At 40.9% G+C, this 22,663-nt stretch overlaps 1 protein-coding gene across 4 annotated transcripts in view; it reads right to left on the bottom strand.

Annotated features, from left to right (window-relative positions):
* UNC5A (unc-5 netrin receptor A) overlaps positions 1 to 4,289 on the bottom strand; it is a 281,379-nt gene extending 277,090 nt beyond the window's left edge. The window contains exon 1 of one of the 4 annotated variants that reach the window (XM_075209143.1): positions 3,807 to 4,289. In XM_075209143.1, the coding sequence (XP_075065244.1) occupies positions 3,807 to 3,906 (100 nt within the window). In that variant the 5' untranslated portion in view covers positions 3,907 to 4,289. Of the gene's footprint in view, positions 1 to 1,995; positions 2,094 to 3,806 lie in introns of those variants that run through there. The other 3 variants (XM_075209142.1, XM_075209141.1, XM_075209144.1) reach the window with 3 other exon arrangements.
* Between the last annotated feature and the right edge of the window lie 18,374 nt (positions 4,290 to 22,663).

Here is a 22,663-nt window from a genome sequence, read left to right as displayed (position 1 = left end):
GGGTTTCCTCCAGGTGATCCAGTTTCCTCCCACAATCTAAAAACTTATTAGTAGGTTAATTGCCTGCTATCAAATTGACTGTGTGTGTGTTAGGGAATTTAGACTGTAAGGTCTATTGGGTGCAGGGAGTCATGTGAGTGTGTTCTCTGTACAGTGCTGCGGAATTAGTGGCGCTATATAAATAAATGGTGGTGATGATAACCCTATAGCAGCAGTACCTAGTTGTGACCTATCATTGCTGACAACTAGACAGAACTGGACTGGATCTCCATTATACCTATATGGAGACTCAACTTGACATTTTTGCAAATTATTATTACATTTACTAATGAAAAAGTGAATTTTTTGCCCACCGTAAAAAAATAGAGGTTAGTAAAAATGTGACACCCTACTGATACTAATATCGTACACATAGCATTCAGAAAACCATTTGTCTTGCACCTACTTTTTGAATATACATAGGAACATTTATCTATAGGTTTGCAAAATACATGTGAAGACTTTGTGTGTATGCATTTCAGACTATGAAAGGGCTGAAGTTATTATGCAAAAAAAGGTTGATGCTAGAATGTCCATCCCCTGACCCTCCAAAGTCCTGTAGACACCAGTCCCCATGGCTTCCTTTAATTAGATTATTCAGTTTTATATTAGTTTGCAGCCCACAAACATATATTTCTAACCTATATATAGTGACATTGAATGTGGATACTAGTAAGTTAAACAATAGGCAGGTGTGATAAAGAGACTCACTATATTGGAGACTTCCAGTTTTAATTATTAGAGCTTACTCTGTCTTTGATTAATGTCATTGGATTATCTGCTGACAATTTTCTTAGAGCAATTATTTTTATACAATTAATGTGCTTCTCTATAAAAAGAGGACAATGGTGGACGTGAAGATACGTGGCAGATTTATGACTTGTAAGAAATGTGTGTGCAGGTCTTGTTGGGACTCTGATGCAAGCGCCAGGGGAGAGCGGGCAAATTTTATTCCGGGGGGGGCAAGACTCGACTCAGCAGTCTATTAGGGACATTTTAAAGGGAAAAAATAGAGGTGGCCCAGTGACCCAGCCCAACAGATGCTCCCCTGCCCCCCAGCCTAGCCTGTCCCTGGCAAGCACCAATGGTTAGAGCGTTTGCAGTGGAAAGGAGCCTCCTAACCAATTTTTACTATGTAATGGTCAAATCTAATCTGGTTGGATTTAAATAATTTAGAACATTCAAGGGGATATGGTAAAACAAAACTATAGTGTCTGACAAAATATGCATGTGTGTGGTCACCATTAGGGTTATTTGCATCCTATTATGTCACAATTGATGTACATGTGCCACATAAACTGTAATCCAGAAGCACTAGATGTTGTCATTTGTTCATTTGAAGGTTTTACACTTTTTCTAGCTGCGTATTTTTTTCTGGAAACAGCATTGCACTCCCGCACCTTTACATGGATCCTCAGGAAGACTAAGAGGTTGGAGCACTGCCCAGTGGATCTGATCAGGGAAGGCTTACAGTGTTGCCAACACAACATCTGTCACATCTGGTTTAGAACAGTTGTGCAAGATGCTGGACATCACCCCAGTCTGCATAAAGAACAGGTGTCACATTAAACTATCAACACTAAAGAAAGGGGACAGATTGATCAGTATATCTCCGTGAAGTGCTTGAAATACTCAGCTTTACAAGACTTTGTAGAATACATACACACAAAACACACATGGAAACATATGTGTATTGTGTAACTGTAAATTACATTTCACAATAGACATATAATCATATAGCACACATATGTCTGTAGAAAAGTACATATATCTATATTATATATCTATCTGTATATATATATATATATATATATATATATATATATATATATATATATATATATTTATTTATACATAAACACACACACATACAGGTATAAATAAAGAACTCTCACGTGTTAAAATCACCCATGCACTGTACAGACGCAGTGATTAATATATATGAGACATACTTACATTTTTACTGCATAATAATTCATTCGTATTTATACATGTACATCAGCACATTTATGGAGTAGATACACAATACACATCGATGCCTCACTGAACACGAACGTACTTGCAGAGAGCAAGATACATCACGTTCTTCAGTCAGTCACGGTCACATGTTTCCCCGATGATATGGTACACCTACTACTTGTGAATACGCGTACATGGCTGTACAATCTACACACATTCTTCATTCAGAATCCTGAAGTACCCAATAATATAGGAAACTAACATGAAACGCCACTTCATTAACTCTGCTGCTATGATTAAATGGCATTTTCACAAATACCTGCTGGCTAGAAGCTAAAACCTAAGCATATTCCACAAAACATCATCATTTATAAAGATTTACAGAAAGCACGCAGCCACTTACACATCCACATAGATCTCTGTCACTCCTCGGACAATTAATAAACGCACAACTAATCAATGGCCAGCTGAATTGCTACACAAAATGCACTGAAGTAAAATCTACACATCGAATACAACATAAAAACCATAACATGTACATAAACAAATCTGTGTAGCTCTATAGACTGACATGACCACATACATCTATCTTGCACAGTATGCCTGTTTATATAGCCTCCCAGCAGCAACACGATGTGCTTTACAACAACACAGAGAGATGCAGATAGGACCGCTGGAACATGATCTATAAAGATAACGATCCCATCCAACCCCATACACAGAACACATAGAGCAATATTCTAGCTAAATTCAAAAATGTATTGTATACACACACATATATATTTAATATATACTCCAGCTAATAGGAAGCAATGTCTTCAGTGCAGATTACAATTGTGTAGACCAGATTAGCATCATTTCATTAAGATATCCCATTAGTCTCAGGACCACTGAAAATCATGGTCAGCAGCCACCTACATTGTAAAACATTCGCCGGGAGTTGCACTAAATCAGCCAACAGTATAGTAGTCCCAGGCCCTGTTTGCAGTGAGTTATTAACAGTGTTTTCTGCAAGGGCAGGAGCCAGTAAGTAATAAACTAAAGTGAATCCTTGGCTTCCTGACCTCATCTAGAAAAGCCTGTCCCTTCCCCGCACATAATAATGTTGACACTGGAAGAGACTTATCAGAGGACCTGGATGTTGCCATCTGTATATAGGGCACTAAGGAAAGCAATGCTTCTCCTTACAAAAAAAAATGATGTGAGAATATACTTAGTCAGGTCTTTGCATATCCCTGATATATTGCACTTCCCCAGGCGTAACTGCAATAAAATGCATGTAAGCTGTTCGCCCATTATGACTGTGAACATAATCCTCAACATTCAGTACACACACACTACACACATAAACACAGAGCATAGAGGGTATTATGCTTTATACTATAACACTTCCCAGCATACAGTGGCAGAGCGCTGAAAGACCACTATCTAGTCACCTGCTCCAACCTTCAACCTTAGTTTTCTTGTTAGGTATAGACTGACAAACCTTAATTGGTAGTTACAAAAAAGCATTTGTCTACACATACTTCGCAATCTTCTATTGCATGTTCTAGGTCTAAGCCAGACTCTATATGAGCGCTGTATGCACCTGCCGTTACTCTGCCTCAGTGTTTCCCATGAGAGAGCAGAGGTGAGAGGCTAAAGCATCAGAGAGGACTACGGTGCAGTGAAAGAGACAGAGAGGAGGGGTAGCTGGCATTCAGAAAAGAGGCACTCCAGGCTGCCAGTATAGCACTAGAGCCCGAGTGAATACCAAGGTACCAACTTCACATCTTAAGTGGTAGATAAGTTGGAGAGGTCAAACTCACCAGAGGGAGGAAGCTGCACACTGAGGAAGCCACTGACCAGTAAGAAACATGCTGCTCCCATCCTGGTGTCCAGACTGGAGTCCCCCAGCCATGAGCCCATTGTAGGACAGAAGTTGAGGTGTCACTGGATGTGAGAGAGTGAAATCTCAGTCTGACAGATTTTAGAGTATCCCTCCATTCCGCAGTACACGGCAGTACCTCTGTCTTGATGAATGATCCATATGTGCACCCTTTAACTGTGACTGTCAGACCCTCACCTGCTCCTGACTTTCCAGGAGTGAACCTGGACCAGTTTGCAGGTACGTCAACGCATAACAATGATCCAGTTGCCAGAAAATAACAGGCACAGTTTTTGCTCCCTCTCTGATCTTGACTCTCCAGTACTGGCTTATGTGGGATCCACAGCAATGCAGAGCAGTGAAAAGAGAATGAGCCAGTGAGCAAGAGAGAAAGGGACATGCAGACACAGGCTGAAAAACACGGTCTGGATCACAGCTGGTTGGATGGACTGGAGGAAACGCAACAGCTGGTTAAAGTGGCAGCTTCTGTGATGCTGATGGGAGGAAACAGGATTGCTGCAGCCGCAGGCATTCTAACCCCAGCTGCTGTCTGTCAGTGATGAGGGAGGGAGTGGTGTGCATTTAATGCAGGGAGAGATTGAGATTTATGCAAAAGAAGACAGCAAAGAATTCCTTCACAGCAAGAAATGTAAAATGTTTATGCAAATGTTAGAAAAGGGACATAATTGCTAGAGAGACAATGAAAATATACTATTTTACTGTGTATCTATAATGAGATGCTCTCAGGAGAATTGTACTTCGCCCCCTAGGAAATTTGAACTGTGCAACAGCTAGATATGTTGCTGAATGTTGCAACACCATGTTGTCATATGCTGCACTGCACATTATTGCTAGCAACAAAATATAAGCTTGCTAAAACTAAAACTGTGGTTTACAGATCATACTGAGAGTTGTAGTGCAGTCATGTGTTGTCTTATACCGAGAGGTCTTGCCAAGGAGATATTACTAGAGTTGTTCACTGACCACTGTGTTCTGGTTTTGGTTTTGGATTTGGATTAACTTCGTGTTTTGGTTTTGGCAAAACCGCCCTTGCGTGTTTTGGTTTTGGATCCCGATATTTTTCTAAAATCACATATTTTTGCTTTTTTTCCCACTTCATTATTATTAACCTAAATAACACTAATTTCAAGCCATTTGCAGTCAATTTTGACCACCTCACAGGTCACAATATTATTTTCATACACTTTCAAACAAAGACTGCAGATTTAGAAGACCAAGCCTGCCAGACCTATTACTTGCATTTCAGCAATAACAATTAGCAATGGAGCAATGGAGCTCTCCTCTTTGTGTGTTACCTATATAACACAGTACAATGTGACTGCAGATTTAGAAGACCAAGCCTGTCAGACCTATTATTTGTATTTCAGCAATGACAATTAGCAATGGAGCTCTCCTGAATGTCACTGGAGACTTTGAAGAACACTGCTACCCCTCCTCTTTCTATTCTACCTTTGACGCTGCCCAACTGCACTAGAGACTGCCAAGAACTGTGCTACCCCTTCTGTGACCCTCTGTGAAATGGCGCTGGATCGCCGTGGAGGGCGGTACTTATAGACTCCAAAGTTCGCGAGATCCCAGATCCGACGGTGTAACAATGACGTTTTGACTCGTTTTCAATTCCGAGGGCGTGTGAATGTTCCAAGCCAGCTAGGTACTGTGATCTGCTAAGTTCAGGTGTGTTCAGTTCTCGGGGAACCGAGCCTGAGCATCTCTAGATATTCTGATTCCACTCTATTCACTGCTCAGGTTATGGGCTATATCGTCTTCTATAATTACTTCATAGTGTAAGTTTTCTATACAGGTGCACACTGCAGGTACTGTAGCACATGGTAGCCAGCTCAATGGGTTTGGTGGGATCTTGTATACCCCCAATATTTGTATTACCACAGTACCAGGATGAAAAAACCAGAATAACTAATAAAAATTGCCTGCATAATTGAGTAACAAAAATGTCACTGTGCAATTGTCCACAGAGGCAGTCCAGCACAGAACATCCCCAATACACTGATACTACTCACTCCCTTGCAAAGATGGAGACTGGAGGGAACTCTACATACCCAGACGCTCCTTACCCTCATCTCCAGCTGCTCTTCAAGTGCCTCCTGCAACAAGGCTTTATATACAACTAATATTTAGCATACAAATTGAATAAGAACAACAACTGAGCAATATTAATGGTACTACACAGTTGTCCACTATAAAAACAAGGACATTGTCAGGAGCAATAAAAAAAATCAGAACTGCCACTCAGAGGAGGGTTGGAAATATTTAGCAGAGAAAGGGGGACCAAATGGCCCAGGATTGTAAACCATGGTACCACAATGGACAATGCATATGAAGAAAACCATTGGGCAAGGTATTTCTAAAAAAAAGTTTAAAACAGGAAATGTAATATGAAATATTGTTATGTGAAAGAGCTATAATCAAATGCAACACAGACATACATACAATTCAGACAGCATTCTAGTGATCTCTATACAATGCAAAGAGCATTCTATGGAGTCATATACAATACACAGAACATTCTAAATACCTTATAAAATACAGAGATTATTCTAGGATTTCTATGCGATCAAGAGATCAATTTATGGAGCCCTATAAAATACAGAGAGCATCATAGGGACCACTATACAATTCAGAGAGCATTTTAGGGACCAATATATATTACTACTATATAATATAGAGCGTTCTAGTGAATGATATACAATACAGAGAGCATCTTAATGGGTGATGTACAAAAGAGAAACCATCTTATTGAACAATATACAATACAGAAAACATCATAGTAAACAAAATACAATACAGCAACATTCAAGTGACCTTTATACAATAGAGACATTTTAATAAACAATATACAGTAAAGAGAACATTATAGTGACCTCTATACAATGAGAGCATCCTAATAAACAATATAGCATACAGAGAGCATCTTTAAAACTAATACAGAGAGTATCTTAATAAACAATATACAAAAAGAAAACACTTTAGTGATCTCTAGTCTAAACAATACAGAGAAAATTTGAGGACTATAGTCAAAACACACTGCACACTAGTAGCTATTATTTAATGCCAATCCTATTCTGGAGGTATATTAAAATGCACCCCCTTCAAATCTCTTTTACCATGCAGGCATACAGTGTGCCAGGTGTGCCCAGGCCAACCTAATGCAGAGCCGGATTAAATTGGGGGCACAGGCCAGGTGGTCCATTTAATGGCCGCAGTACTGACTACACTAGAGAGAAGCTGCTTCTCTCTATATTCAAGTGGCCACAATGTACATAAGATGGCTGCAACTGAGCTTCTGCATCTGCCCAACTGCAGCATCTCTTCCCATGTTCCTTTGTGGAACTGAAGTGCTCTGGATTCGATGTGCAGACTACACGGATGAGTCTCCCCTTAGGGAAATAGAGCCTCTGTCTACCAATGTTTTCTTACTATATGTGTAAGTAAGATGTATGTGTATATATGAAATTGTGTCATACTGTGTGCTATAGGATAAACTGGGGAGGGGGGGGGTAAACTTCTGTGTGATATAATATGAACTGGGGACACTTCTATTGGGCATAATATGATCTGGGGGTACTACTTGTGGCATAATATGAATTGGTGGCACTTCTGTTTGGCATAATATGAACTGGGTGCACTTTTGTTTGGCTTAAAGTGATCTTGAGACACTACTTTGTGGCATAATATGAACTGGGGCGCACTTCTGTGTGGCTTAAATATGAACTGTTGGTACTTCCATTTTAAAAAAATTGGAACTGGTTGGCACTTCTTTGTATCAAAATATGAACTGGGGCATGACTATGGCATAATATGAACTGCAGGGCCACTTCTGTGAGGCATTATATGAATTCAGGGCACTATTCTATTGCATAATATGAACTGGGGATATTACTACACTGACCCCAGATAGTGCCATCAAGCAATCAGCATGCTGGGAGTCATCTACAGGTATGACTGTATACCCAGTAACTGTGCAGATTCACAATGTATGGGTGCAGACAAGAGACATGTAGTAGTATGCATAGTAAAAATCTGTAGAGCATCCTCTGCCTGTCTCTCAGCTGTGGCTATGCACTGTGTGGCTGCAGGTGACCCAGCCCAAAACTGTACCATCCCAGCCCGCCCAGGGCCATAACTAGGGCTGTGCGACAGGGGCGACCGCCCAGTGCGCAACGCTGAAGGGGCGCAATTTAGGAGTATTTTAGGTTCATTTGGTTAATATTGAGGGTTAGGGGGGCGGCATTTGTCTTTCTCACCCCAGGCGCTAGAATTCTAAGTTACGGCTCTGAGCCCGCCTCTGCTGTTACTGAAACTTAGGGAGAGTTTCAATGTGAGTGTAGGTCCTTTTCCGCCCTTGTGTGCCTAAGAAAATAGCTACAACTGAGTTGGAGTATCCCCAGTCAACCTAATTTTTTAATGCCAATGACCAGCAGAGACTGAAACAGCTCTTTGTGCCTGAAGAGGGAGTCACGTGATGGATGTGAGGTTATGCTCATATCTAATTATTTGCTGCTTTCTTTGTCCAGCATTCCTCATGTTAATTGTCTCTCAGATGATCATGATTCAGCCAGGATATTTCCAACCCCGTTACAAAGAAAATGGTGATGCACATACTAGGAACAAACAAACTTGTCAACAATAGGAAACAATTCCAATTACACCATTCCTGGTTATCACTGATGGAATCGCACAGAAATCAGGAGTGAGACTATGCAACTGAGTGAGTGTAGCTTCACAGAGGGAATGAAAGAGAAAGAGGTCCTGGATAAAATGTGGTTATCTCAGACCATGCACAGGGACTGGATGCACCTGCGCTGTCACTATGTTACCCTATAACCACCATTAGTAGTGACTAGCGTTAAGAAATGATTACAGTGCCTGTGATTACTAACTACCCACAGCCAGGAACTAGTGCTGTACCTGCAATTACCAACTGCCTGCAGACAGAAACTAAGACAGTGCCTGTGGTCACCAGCTGTCCAGAGCCTAGTGCTGGTGTTGTGCCTGCGGTTACCATCTAGCGGGAGCTGAAGTTCACCAACTGCCTGGCCAAGAAATAGCACAGCGACTGAATCCATGAACATGTATCCCCACCAACAGCTACAATTGTTATTCCGTTACTTTATGCATCAAGTGTTTACCCCACTTCATAGACAGCAAACTTGTTTGAACAGGGTCAACTTGACCTCCTGTTCATGTCATTGTAGGTTATTTGTTTGCATCATGATTCCTATAGGTTATTTGTATCAAAATTTCCGCAATGTACAGCACTAAGTACTATATTGGCACTTTATAAATAATAATAATAATAATAATAATAATAATAATAATAATAATAATAATTATATACATCATCCACCATTGTTTACTATTTCCCATCATAAGCTGTAATACTCAAAAGATAGTAATTATACATGCAGTGCGTACCATTATAAATTGTAAAAACTATTATACAAGCAATGACCGCATTATTTCCTGCTGTGCCTAACATTATACCTCCTCTTGCAGACACTTCACTCTCTCGGTCTCTCTGGCTCTGTCCTTACATGGTTCACCTCCTATCTCGCCAACCGCTCTTTCTCTGTAACTATGTCCGGTTCATCCTCCCCCCCCTCTGCCCTCCCTGTTGGAGTCCCTCAGGGCTCTGTTCTTGGCCCTCTACTCTTCTCACTCTATACTTCCTCTCTTGGTGCTCTCATCACCTCATTCGGCCTTCAGTATCACCTATACGCCGATGATATTCAACTTTACATCTCTTCTCCTGATCTTTCCTCTCCCCTCCTCTCCCGTGTATCTGACTGCCTCTCTGCCATCTCCTCTTGGATGTCCTCTCGCTTTCTCAAAATTAACATTGAAAAAACTGAACTTATTGTTTTCCCTCCGTCCAAGTCCTTATCCCATCTGGATCTCTCCATCACTATTAACAACTCCACCATTTCCTCCGTCCCCCAACTACGCTGCCTGGGCGTTACCCTCGACTCCTCCCTCTCTTTTACCCCCCACATTCAATCTCTTGCGCAATCCTGTCGCTTTCAACTTCGTAACATTGCCCGCATCCGGCCCTTCCTATCTAATGAAGCAACCAAAACTATTATCCACGCGCTCATCATTTCCCGGCTGGACTATTGCAATCTTCTCCTCACCGGCCTCCCCCGCTCTCGCCTTGCCCCCCTTCGTTCTATACTTAATGCGGCGGCGAGGCTTATCTTCCTTTCTCGCCGCTCCTCTTCTGCCTCCCCTCTCTGCCTTGCCCTTCACTGGCTCCCCTTCCCCTATCGAATTCTTTTCAAACTTCTTACCCTCACCTACAAGGCCCTCTCCCAGTCTACTGCACCTTACATCTCCAATCTCCTCTCCATCCACACACCCGCCCGTTCCCTGCGCTCGGCCAATGACCGTCGCCTCTCCTCCACTCTAATAACCTCATCCCACTCCAGAATTCAAGACTTCTCCCGAGCTGCCCCCTTGCACTGGAATGACCTCCCTCGCTCCATCCGTCTATCCCCTAACTTGTGCTCCTTCAAACGGGCACTCAAAACTCATCTCTTCCTCAAGGCTTACCAGCCCTCCACTTAACCCTCTTTCCATGCTCGCTCTCATCTCCTAGATCCTCCTTTGAAAAGGGTGCGCTTGCTCCCCTCCTCTGACTCCCTCTGTGCCTACTGTCTGTTGCCCTCCCTTTAGGATGTAAGCTCAAATGAGCAGGGCCCTTCTCCCTCCTGTCTCTCTACCTTCTCTTCTGCTCCAACCTCAATATTCTTGATTTTCCTGGAGCATCTGAAGTCTCGGTATTACTCGTTTATTGTTCTGTATTGTTATTCCCTGTACTGTCCATTGTTTGTACTGTGTTCGGCGCTGCGGAAACCTTGTGGCGCCTTATAAATAAATAATAATAATAATAATAATAATAATACCAGCTGTGAAAACCATTATACCAACAGTGACCATTATTATTATAACCTGCTGTGTGCAGCGTTATACCTGCAATATCCACCATAATAATATGCAATGGTCACCATTATGCTAGTAGTTCCAATGTATACTCCAGTAATATCCCCCGTTATTATAAAGTGCAAAGTAATGCCTAAATAATCTTACTAAAATTTAAATATGGTTTACCTAATATGTCCATTTTCTAGCTTTGTATTTCTAAATTATAACCACATTTATACACACACAAAAACATCCCAGTCATCTCTTTGTATAGCTACATATGTATGTAACAACAACTTAATTTGCTTGTGTACATTTGTGTAAGATGGACACATTTCCACACTTTTATTTGATAAACAACGTTGTGTAGGAAACAGAAACAGATTGATCTATTTTGAGAATATTGACAATAAGTTTTGCTTACGCACTCTCACTGGAAATGTAGAAATGCATTGGACCTGATTCACAGTGAAGTATACGCCCGTTTGCATAGTGTATTTGGTGTTTTCCACACTGGACATTATTATTATTATTATTATTATTATTACTATTTATTTATATAGCGCCACTAATTCTGCAGCACTGATCAGAGAACTGACTCACATCAGTCCCTGTCCCATTGGGGCTTACAGTCTAAATTCCCTAACACACACACACACACACACACACACACCACACACACACACACACACACACACACACAATTCAAGGTAGGTCAATTTTGTTAGCAGCCAATTAACCTACCAGTATGTTTTTGGAGTGTGGGAGGAAACCGGAGCACCCGGAGGAAACCCACGCAAACACAGGGAGAACATACAAACTCCTCACAGATAAGGCCATGGTCGGGAATTGAACTCATGACCCCAGTGCTGTAAGGCAGAAGTGCTAACCACTTAGACATACTAGAAAGTAATTGTATGCAAATGCGGCAGAACATATGACTTTTTGGCACTTATGATTCCATATGACTGAATAGGCATGAAGGGGGAGGGAAGGGGTGTTCTAATGTACGCAGAATATAGTAAGAGCGTATTCTTGCAATATTGTACTAATTCAGACTGGGCAAAAGGCGCAGTTATGGCAAAAAAAGTGTTTCATTTGCTTTTGGTCAGCGGCAGGTGTAAGTAGTGGATGATGATGAGGATAACGATCACCAGAACCATTTACAAAAAGATGTTTGCAAATGATTTGCAAATGTGTATCAATACTTTAGTAGTCTCTCAGCTACAGATTAGGATTGTGAGTGTGTTTTAGCAATATACAGTTTTTTTTTGGGAAACGCAGGAAGGTGTTGCTGCTTTATTAAGTAGGTTATTCAAGATTAAATGATGTTTCATATAATTTGCTTTTGTAACATACTGCATAAAATAAAAGGTTTATTACATAGTCAAATTGGGACATAAGTGTCTGAGGGGTGAGTCTGAAGTAATGCAGACGAATATTGCTACTCATTCAGACCCAGGCACATCTCCAACTGTCAATGAGGGCGGAAATACATTTTGTGACTTGCAACTTTTTCAAGTTACACTTTTTTGTGTCCCACACTCAATCAGGTCCTGTGTGTTTCACTGTTTTCCACCTGATTGGTTGCATATGCGGTTGGTTGTCATAGTTCTACAATCATATAAAACACACAGACATGCTTTTTTGCACATATTTATTAACAGTAACCTACACACTATCTGGAAAATTAAAGTTAAGAACATTTCTATGATCATAAACCTTTAAATAAGTTTATTTGATGCTGTTAAATACACCTATAGGGAAATATTATAATTTGAATATATATATATATATATAGTGTTTAAAACAAGAAATATCAGGTGAATGGCATTTCTGTGTGCAAAATGGCAATGTTGATGAGGGAGGTCAGAGCAAATTGGCCAGACTGGTTGATGCAGACAGTTAGGTGACAGCAACTCAAATAATTATGGGTTACAACAGTGGTATGCAGAAAAGCATCTCTGAATGCATAGCAGTAGAACCTTGAAGTGGATGGGCTACAAGAGCATAAGACTACACCAGGTTGCACTCCTATCAGCTTAGCATAGGATACTGAGGCTACAGTAGCCACAGGATCTCCAAAACTGGACAGATTGGAAAAATGTGCCTAGAGTGACTGTCACAAACACGCTCCCAGCTGCCGTGACTTTGGGGTGTTTGCTGTATGAGGTCACACACGTTTCCAGCCTGCAGTCTCTCTCTACCTATCACACAGGTTATAGACCTACTGAATCGCCCCTAAACAGCGCTCACACTCCAACACACTTAAGGTTTGCCACCACCTATTGAATACGGGCAATAGGACCCCAATATACAGTCCAACACTAGCACACAAAGCTTCAAGCTACCCAAAGGCTAACAAGGCCCCCACCAGCGAACAAAGGGTTAACTCTTCACACACCTCCAGACTGTTATACAAATGTAAATGCAAGCACACACTAAGCTAGTTAATCAAATGTATCAACCAATCACACACTGGGATTCGCAGGGTTAACTTGATCGAGCTATTTCTTAACAGGCTCGTGAATTTGTTAGAGTATCAAGGACGCAACATATGAAATTATAGATTTAATATACAAAAGTACAGGGCATTCAGATATATAAAATAATTAATAAACAATTAATAAATTGACATAACATACACAAGCAAAAGCAGTTTATAATAAAAGGAATTGAATTCAGAGCATAACTTACAGATAAGTGGTATATTCTGGCCAAGGGATATTGGTTTCGAAGATGGACAACAGCTTATCAATGTGAATTGATTTCCCAAAAGTCTGACAATTTGCTGTACCTGGTCTCAGATTTTTATAGACACTTCCACATCTCTTTCTACCCCCAGGGGTTATGGCCTGTGACACTTTTTTCAATCACCATTTACATATTGCCTAATTTACTAACCAATTCTACTATGTGACCTAACTTTTCTGTGGAGCATCACACAGATCCAATCCCCTAGGAACTTGTCCATCATTTGATATCAAACACGCATAAATACAGTGTAAATGTAGAGATTATACTAATTTCCTTAACGTTTATGTGGGGCAGAATTATGAATTTGACATATGAGCTGCCCTTCATCATGATATGGAGGAATATGTGGTTGATCACTACTTTTATTGATTTTAAGTGGCATATTTTAAAACTGAATTCTATCTGTCTATATAAAGTAAAGCCAAGTTAGCAGATGGGCTCTGTGATCCAGACACCGTGCTGAGCGGTTCTTAAAAGTCTATTCAGGTGTCAAACTTCATCCCAGGACAGGCTACATCTCACAGCAGGGGCTCATTGAAGCTGCCACAGGTGACACTCATATCTTCTCGCACTGGAACATACAACAGACTTTCTGTCTTCCCATTTTACACTTTAATAGCTCAATTTATCAATGGATTCATTTGATATAGCATATTTACACTGCAGTTATGATTAATCCCTTATTCCCCATAATTATGTGATAACTGTAAGTTCTCTATGTTCACGACAGTGACGAATCTGGATTTGTACTCCGACATAAAGATGTTAGGGTCAGAATTTGGCATAAACAATAGGAATCCATGGATCCAGTCTGCCTGTCAACGGTGCAGGCAGGTGGTGGTGGTGTAATGGTGCAGGGAACATTATCTTGGCACACATTAGACCCCTTAATACGAAGTGAGCATCCTTTAAATGCTACAGCCTACCTGAGTATTGTTGCTGATCATGTGCATCCCTTTATGGCCACAGTTTACCCATATTCTAATGACTATAGTAGGAAAATGCACCATGTCACAAAGCACATGTCATTTCAGGTTGGTTCCACGAACATGACAAAGAGTTCAGTGTACTCCAATGGCTTCCAAAGGCTCCAGATCTCAATCCATTAGAGCACCTATCGGATGTGGTGGAACAGGAAATTTGCAGCATAAATGTGCAGCCAACAAATCTACAGCAACTGTGGGATGTTCTCATATTAACATGAACCAGAATTTCTAAGGAAAGTTTCCAGCATCTTACTGAATTTTTGCCACAAAGAATTCAGGGTGTTCTGTGGGCAAGGTGGTGGTGGTGTGGAGTTCTATTCATTACTAGAAAGGTGCACATAATAAAGCGGCAACTGCGTATATGTTTTAATAGCAATGCACATATATGTGTTATGCTATGTTGGCCAATGATTAAGATATATTACATGTCAATATGTACTGTATGTATTCTGTGTGATGGAGAATTTCTTATATTTATACTGTATTACATTGAACTCAAAATATAAGAGACATGTGGCATTTGCAGATAAGGATATTTCTACATATTGAGTTAACTGGAAAGAAACGCATTAATTGCACTTCAGACTGGGATGTCTACGTTCATGGTTGTCAAGATTATGTACAATTTAATTTAAAAAACGCTTCACAAAGCGAGAAGGTGCACATATTGAGATTTTTTTAAAAAAAATCTTCAGAAATAAACCCAAAAAATGCAAAGTGCCATCATTAAATATTTAGGGGGTTTAGCTGGCTGGTGACTAAGATTTGTGACTATGCTACATACAATATTAATGGTATCTTAAGTTGAGATTCGCATATTGTCTCTGACTTTTGTCACGATTACTACTGGACCTATTTTATATTTATATTTGTAATGTTTCTTATCATATTCCTTATTTTATTATTCCTTATTTCCTTATTTATTTTATTCTGTTTGGAAAATTCAGAGTAGCCAATTAATGTGGATTTATAGCATTAAATAGTAGCCCAAGATCAAGGTTGGAGTCACGCTACAAAAACTTGTAGATCTGGATAGCCAGTTTGTTTGTTCTTGACCAAATTTACGTAATATCACATATTCTGAGTGTCTAAAATCGTTGTTCTACCAGCTGAAAATCCACTCAATCCGATTTTGATCTGGCTGATCTGAAACTCTGGTTGACAGGATGACCATCATCTGCATGCCAGACGTTGGTCAACTGCACCTCACAGGCATCCTGATCCTGTCATTTTGTCTGGTTGCTAAATGACTGAATGCTTGATTTCTGGTCTCTACATGTCTATCAAAATAGAACACATCTGATCATTAGGTAATCAAGCAATGACCACAATGGCTAGTGTGTAGTCAATATTAGACTGGTGTATATGTCTCGGCATAGGAGTGGTCTGTAATTCTAGCTGTGTGCATCTCTCCTCGCACATCCTTTAGGAGAAATGCTACTGAGATTACAATTCCCTGTCTAAAAAAACACTATTGAAGTATAAATGAATTTGACAGCGCGTTAATTATAATGTATATTGTTATGTTGCGCGTTCCTGTCTTTTGTCTCCCACATAGTACCGAGACTAATAAAGTAACACCTTACGAATAAACGATAACAAGTATTGTTTATGATTTATTTATACAGCGGCATAATTTCCCATGCCGTAGCGTGATACAAAGATCAGAAAGAAGAGAGAGTAACATGCATAATTATTCATGAATAGCCTGACACACACAAATAAAAGGGGTGGAGAGGTCCCTGCTCTGGAGAGTTGACAATCTATGCTGATTGTTGGATATGGCTCTTAACCCTTTGTGCTGTGCCTGCAGTTTCATCTGCTGTAGACTCTCTATGCACAGGGCTCTTTTCCTTGTAAGCTGTAAATTTACAGTTGCTCCCTCACTAACTGATAGCACTGCGTGCCAAGGTTAATTAAACTGGTAATTAGAAAGAGAGATACTTAATCTATCCGATTAATAAAATTACCCCTTTTCTCTACAGCCCATATACATACTTCAAGAACCTGAACACATATACTTATCGTACAATAGACGCCAAGGTGTGCGTCTTCCTTAACCAGACAGCCATAAGGGTGTACTCTGTATGACCTTCATCACACCTAACACATATAGTGTATGCCAGCCAGACTACGTTCTCTTGCTGCAGCTTGCATTTATTATTACATTGTCTAATGGCTTCTAGCATATTGTACAATGCAAGTTTTCCAGGCAGGCTATTTTCGAGCAAGCATAGTTTATAAATGTGATTGTAGGAGACAAAAAAAATACATATAATCAAATGGATGTCAAGTAACTTTGCTCCAGCTATCTCATCTGATTGCTCTATTTAATAACTTTCTAAATCACTTTCAACTGCAAGCAAAGCAAAAGCAGGGGACATAACTGGCAGTGTTGACTTTACATCACATAATAGATAGCTTTTCAAACATTTTATTTTAGATTTTGCCATTATGTTCTCTTTTACTTTCTGACTGCATTGCACAATGACAAATGCTCTTCGTTTTAGTTTGTTTTTTTTTGTATTATTTTAACCCTGTTTGTGTATGTTTACGTGATATTTCTATCTATGTTGACATATCCCGGATAATGATTACTTAGATAATAATGAAATCATAAAACAATTCATGAAATGTAGCATAGGTCTGCAGTGATCTTGATGCTAGCCTGGAGCACATTTTACAATTATGTCACTTTGCTATAGAAAGATTAGTAAATTTCAGGGACATAAATAGCAGCTCTATCACCACGGACACTCACAACAGTAAGAGGTCTTAGCAACTGGTTAATATCCTGGTATAGGATGCAACTGATTTTCAAAAATAAGCTAAAAATCATATATTTAAAGTTGAAGTGCAAGAAGAAAAGAAGAGTAGAAAGTCATTAAAAAGACAATGAAAAGGAAGCATTTTTGTCATTAATTTATGCAAATAGGTAGCAAAATCTCATCTCAGTTTATGGTGATTTGGAACCACTTTGAGGCTACCTTTCTTCAAGGGCAATTAGATTATAAGATACATTGATCCAGTATGAAAATGTTTACCTTGTTAACATGCACAAGTGTACATTACACAGAATTTCAGCTACTTACAATGCACTTACCCTGCTATTAGGCTTAGTCTATAATCATCTTCCATAAATTAGTTCGAGTGAATCTTCTGAACAAAAGTACTTTTGTGGCAAGTCTAGAAATGACATGGCTACTGCCCTACGGGGCAATTCATCAACGGAAAAAAGAATGCAAATATCACGACACGGCCTGTTAATTAAATATAATCAAATATCGATGACAAGAACAATGATTAAGCATGAAATATAGTATATATTCATTGATTTAAGAGATTAAATATGTTCATATATTTTTTTCATTTTTCCTACTTGTTTACAAACTGAGTCATTGGGTCATGGTGTCATAAGTGTTTTGAAATAGCCTGTACCTCCGTGTAACCAAATGTGAATTAGCTCTTAGACCAGTACTACAATATGCCTAGTGCTCAATCCATGGACATCAAAAATAATATTGCTAGAGGAATTTTTGCCTACTTTCTCCAACATTACTATGTTTAGGAATATTTGTAGTTTGGATTATTATATAAATCTTGTTGATGTTTTTAGTCCTATGGAAATTGACAAGTAGCTGTCACTTTTCATGTTTTTTGAGAGCTTTCAACATGTTACAAGCAGAACTCAGTCTGAGCTGGGATGTTCTCAAATTATCATTGTCAAAAATATAATGGCAGTAAATCTGACCCCCATCTTGGTCCCATCATATATGTTCATTTGTTCATAATTATGCTATTATTAAATCCAAACAGTGGATTAATATGCCCCTAGCAGCACTGTCTAATACAGTAGTAATTCATAGTAATATGCCAGCAGTTGCAGTAATGGCCACTATTATGCCACTAGTAGTAGTAATGCTCAATAAAATACCTGGGGTTGTGATAGTGCCCAGAAATGTGTCACCAGTAAAAATATCAGTATTATTATTATCATTGATATGAAAGGTTTCACAGTGCTCCGTAGCGCCCAACAGTGGGGAAAATAAGACATACATGAAACAAGGACACACAGGGAAGACAAGACAGATGCAGACATGAAAACAAATTGTATCAAGGACCCTGTTCATGAGATAATTGGAAGAGGTCTCAGCTGAAATAAGGAAAACAAGTGCGGCTCAGAGAGGAGATTGGGACAGGTGTGAGGGTGCCCCCCCCCCCCCCCCCCCCGACAATCCTCCGTGCGCCGCTATGTGTGTAGTATCGGTGGGAGTAGCGTAAGCTCTAAAAAAGATATGTGTGTTCAGACAAAGATTTGAAAGCTGTGGGAGAGTTTGATTGGTCAGGTAGGCAATTGCATAAGTGGGTAGCGACATGTAAGAAGTCCTGTAGGCGGAAGAGAGAGGTAGTTTCCGAAGACGCGACAAGACAAAAATCAAAGGTAGATCTAAGAGGGCAAGTATTTTGAGAAGGTATTTGAGATGTATGAAGGGATGGGGTTGTTGAGGCCTTAATAGGTAAGGGTGGGTAATTTGGATTGGATTCAGGGCCAGTGTAGGGCAGATGTAGAGGCATGAGAGGGGAATATCAGTCTTGGTGCGCCATTTTAGATTGATTGAAGCAGGGATAGATTTGTGAGGGGAATGCCAGTGTCACTCACCGGGTCTCTAAACCTAGAACCGGTTCACTCACCCCTCTGCCGGAGTCCGCGCAGCGTCGCGGCCGTCCGCCATCTTAGATATGGTTCTGCGCATGTGCAGACAGGAACAAACTTTTAAAAACTTTTCTCACTCCTCATTGGTCCTCTGTCTGCTGCTCCCTATTTAAGGCACCCGTGACTTACTCCCAATGTCTGTTCTTGGGCCTCACTCTGCTGAGGTAGCTGTGGGGAATCATCTCCTGGTTCCATTTACCTGTTACCTCACCTGCTGGCCAGATACCTCATCTCCACGTCCGTGGTAATATCTGCAATCCACAGTTCATCACAGCCTCTCCTGTTACATCACCTGCTGGCTGGATAACCTCATCTCCACGTCCATGGTAATATCTGCAGTCCGCAGTTCATCACAGCCTCTCCTGTTACCTCACCTGCTGGCTGGATAACCTCATCTCCATGTCCGTGGTAATATCTGCAGTCCGCAGTTCATCACAACCTCTCCTGTTATCTCACATGCTGGCTGGATAACCTCATCTCCATGTCCGTGGTAATATCTGCAGTCCGCAGTTCATCACAGCCTCTCCTGTTACCTCACCTGCTGGCTGGATAACCTCATCTCCATGTCCGTGGTAATATCTGCAGTCCGCAGTTCATCACAACCTCTCCTGTTATCTCACATGCTGGCCGGATACCTCATCTCCACATCCGTGGTAATATCTGCAATCCGCAGTTCATCACAGCCTCTCCTGTTACCTCACCTGCTGGCTGGATACCTCATCTCCACGTCTTTGGTAATATCTGCAGTCCGCAGTTCATCACAGCCTCTCCTGTTACCTCACCTGCTGGCTGGATAACCTCTTCTCTACATCTGTGGTAATATCTGCAATCCGCAGTTCATCACAGCCTCTCCTGTTATTTCACCTGCTGGCCGGATAACCTCATCTCCATGTCTGTGGTGCTACTACCTGCAACCCGAAGAGCATTGCAATAACTCCTCTCACCTCCTCTGCCATCTGCAGATCATCTCTATGGCTCTGGTGCCACTGCCTGCAACCCACAGAGCATCGCAACAACTCCTCTCATCTTATCTGTTATCCCCAGATCATCTCTACGGCTCTGGTGCTACTACCTGCAACCCGCAGAGCATCGCAAAAACAACTCCTCTCACCTCATCCGCAGATCATCTCCACGATTCCGGTGCTACTACCTGCAACCCGCAGTGCATCTGATCGTCTCCCCATTACCTAGTCAGCTCTATACGTTAATAACCTTCTTCCTGTATAGCTGTATGTGCGTTGATCCTGCCACACTCTCCTGGGGACCGCGACCTGCGTAGCGTAAGCTGCTAAACCCATACCCTCATGCAGGGGTCCCTGGAGAAGACCAGCCATTGCGTTAGACTCCGCACCTCCGGTGAGTAAAGACAACTTCTGCCAGAATTCTGGGTCAAGAATCCTAGTGACCGTGACAGCCAGATTGCAGCAGGTAGTCAAGGCGGGAGATTATGAGAGACTGGAAAACCATCTCGGTAGCATCTTCAGTAAGAAAAGGGCATATTCCAGCAATATTTCTAATGTGGTGGCAACAGGACTGGGAGAGAGACTGGATGTGAAGAACAAAGCAAAGGGCAGAGTCAAATGTGACACGAAGGCAACAAGCTTGGGAGATTTAGGAAATTGTGGTGTTGTTGCTGCCATTTCCAGACAGCTACCTCACCAGTAGTAGCATTGCCTGAGTGATGCTCACTGTCCAACACCACTTAGTGCCATGTGAAGATCTGCCACCGATTTCTATTTGCCCACAACGGGCAGCCAATTAGAAACAAGCAGAACGCATCTGTTATTCTGCCAAGTGATGCGAGATACTTATCATCATTTAGGCAGAGCCACTATCATCTCTCACCCTTCCTCCACTGCACATAAATCAGGGCATCCACACTCATGTCCCAGGTTGCAGGAGGAACAAGGAGTACCTCCTGTGACCTGTTAGTCACCGGTACAAAGCAGTGTTCTAGCACCCAGCGCCAGGCTTTATTTGCCCCATGATTATTCCGGGTTTATTTTCTATTACCTGTTTCAAGCAGGATTGAATAGGTGCATTGGCAATTACCAATTTTTTTTTATAACTTTTTTCTATTTTTTTTATTTTTATTTCAATAAAAACAATATCACTATCCCATCAAATGTAAATCTAACATGAAACAATCATTAGTGTATTTCTATACTAATTCCTAAACTGTGGGATAAGGTATATGTGAAAAACGTCTTGCCTTTGATTGTCCGGAAACACAACGGTTGCACTGACAGAGGTTTATGCTATTAATAGTTAGAATATTTTTGGCTTTTGAGGCAGGTTCATGAAACAGAACATTATGATATTGCAGAGAAGCTTTTCCGAACATTCTCTTGCCATAGTACTTGCTGTGCTCAGACACTTGTGATGTCTCAACCCATTGGCTATCTCAGGGGATTGCAACACATGGTAAAACAAGGATGGAGGATTGGTGGAGGATAAAATGTAGACATTCTCAAGGATTGTAAAGTTGAGGTGGGCACATCATTTTTATTCTTCCAGGGGATATAATTAATTATTAGTGTGAAAAGCAAGTAGGCAGACATCCAGGCAAAATGACAGGGGAATAGCAGAAAGAAAAAGATTAAACTAGTCACATCGATAAATCCAATGTAGGAGATGAACTCTGTACTGAGATATACAATAAATGTATAGAGTGAAACAACAAACATAAATATCAGAAAACTGAGTACATTGCTTATTCACACATATGTACAGGGAAAATGGGGGAAACACAAGAAAATGAATGAGCTCTTTAAATGTTCTTAACATTTTTTTTACACTATTCATGTGTTGTGTGTTTTTGCCAATATTTTTCATCATCATCATCAGCTATTTTATATAGCACGACTAATTCCGCAGCACTGTACAGAGAACTTATTCACATCACTCCCCGCCCCATTGGAGCTTACAGTCTAAATTCCCTAACAATACTTAGATTGTACGCTCCTCTGAGCAGGGCCATCTCTCCTCCTGTTTCCACCACTTCTAACTCTGCTCTCCAGCTACTTAGCCCTCCTCCTCGAGGGTCCTCCACCCCACGTCCACTCTCGCTCCCTCCTCCCCCCTGGGGGTCTCCCTGTCTTCCGTGCCCTCCTTCTTGGGCCCCGTCGTTTGCGGATCCTCCCTCCCCCTTCCCTGCCCTCTCTAGCTGTGCATTGAGCTAACTGAGTTGCTGTGTTTACTGTAATGTGCTGTCTCCCATTGTATTGCAATTTTGTTTGTCTCTGTACGGCGCTGCGGACGCCTTGTGGCGCCTTATAAATAAATATTAATAAATAATAATAACACACACACTCACAGACTGAGAGATACTAAGGTCAATTTAATAGCCGCCAATTAACCTACTAGTATGTTTTTTTGGAG

The sequence above is a fragment of the Mixophyes fleayi genome, chromosome 4 (genome assembly GCF_038048845.1).
Source record: "Mixophyes fleayi isolate aMixFle1 chromosome 4, aMixFle1.hap1, whole genome shotgun sequence".
Taxonomy (NCBI): Eukaryota; Metazoa; Chordata; class Amphibia; order Anura; family Limnodynastidae; genus Mixophyes; species Mixophyes fleayi.
This window is presented reverse-complemented; position numbering and strand designations above follow the sequence as displayed.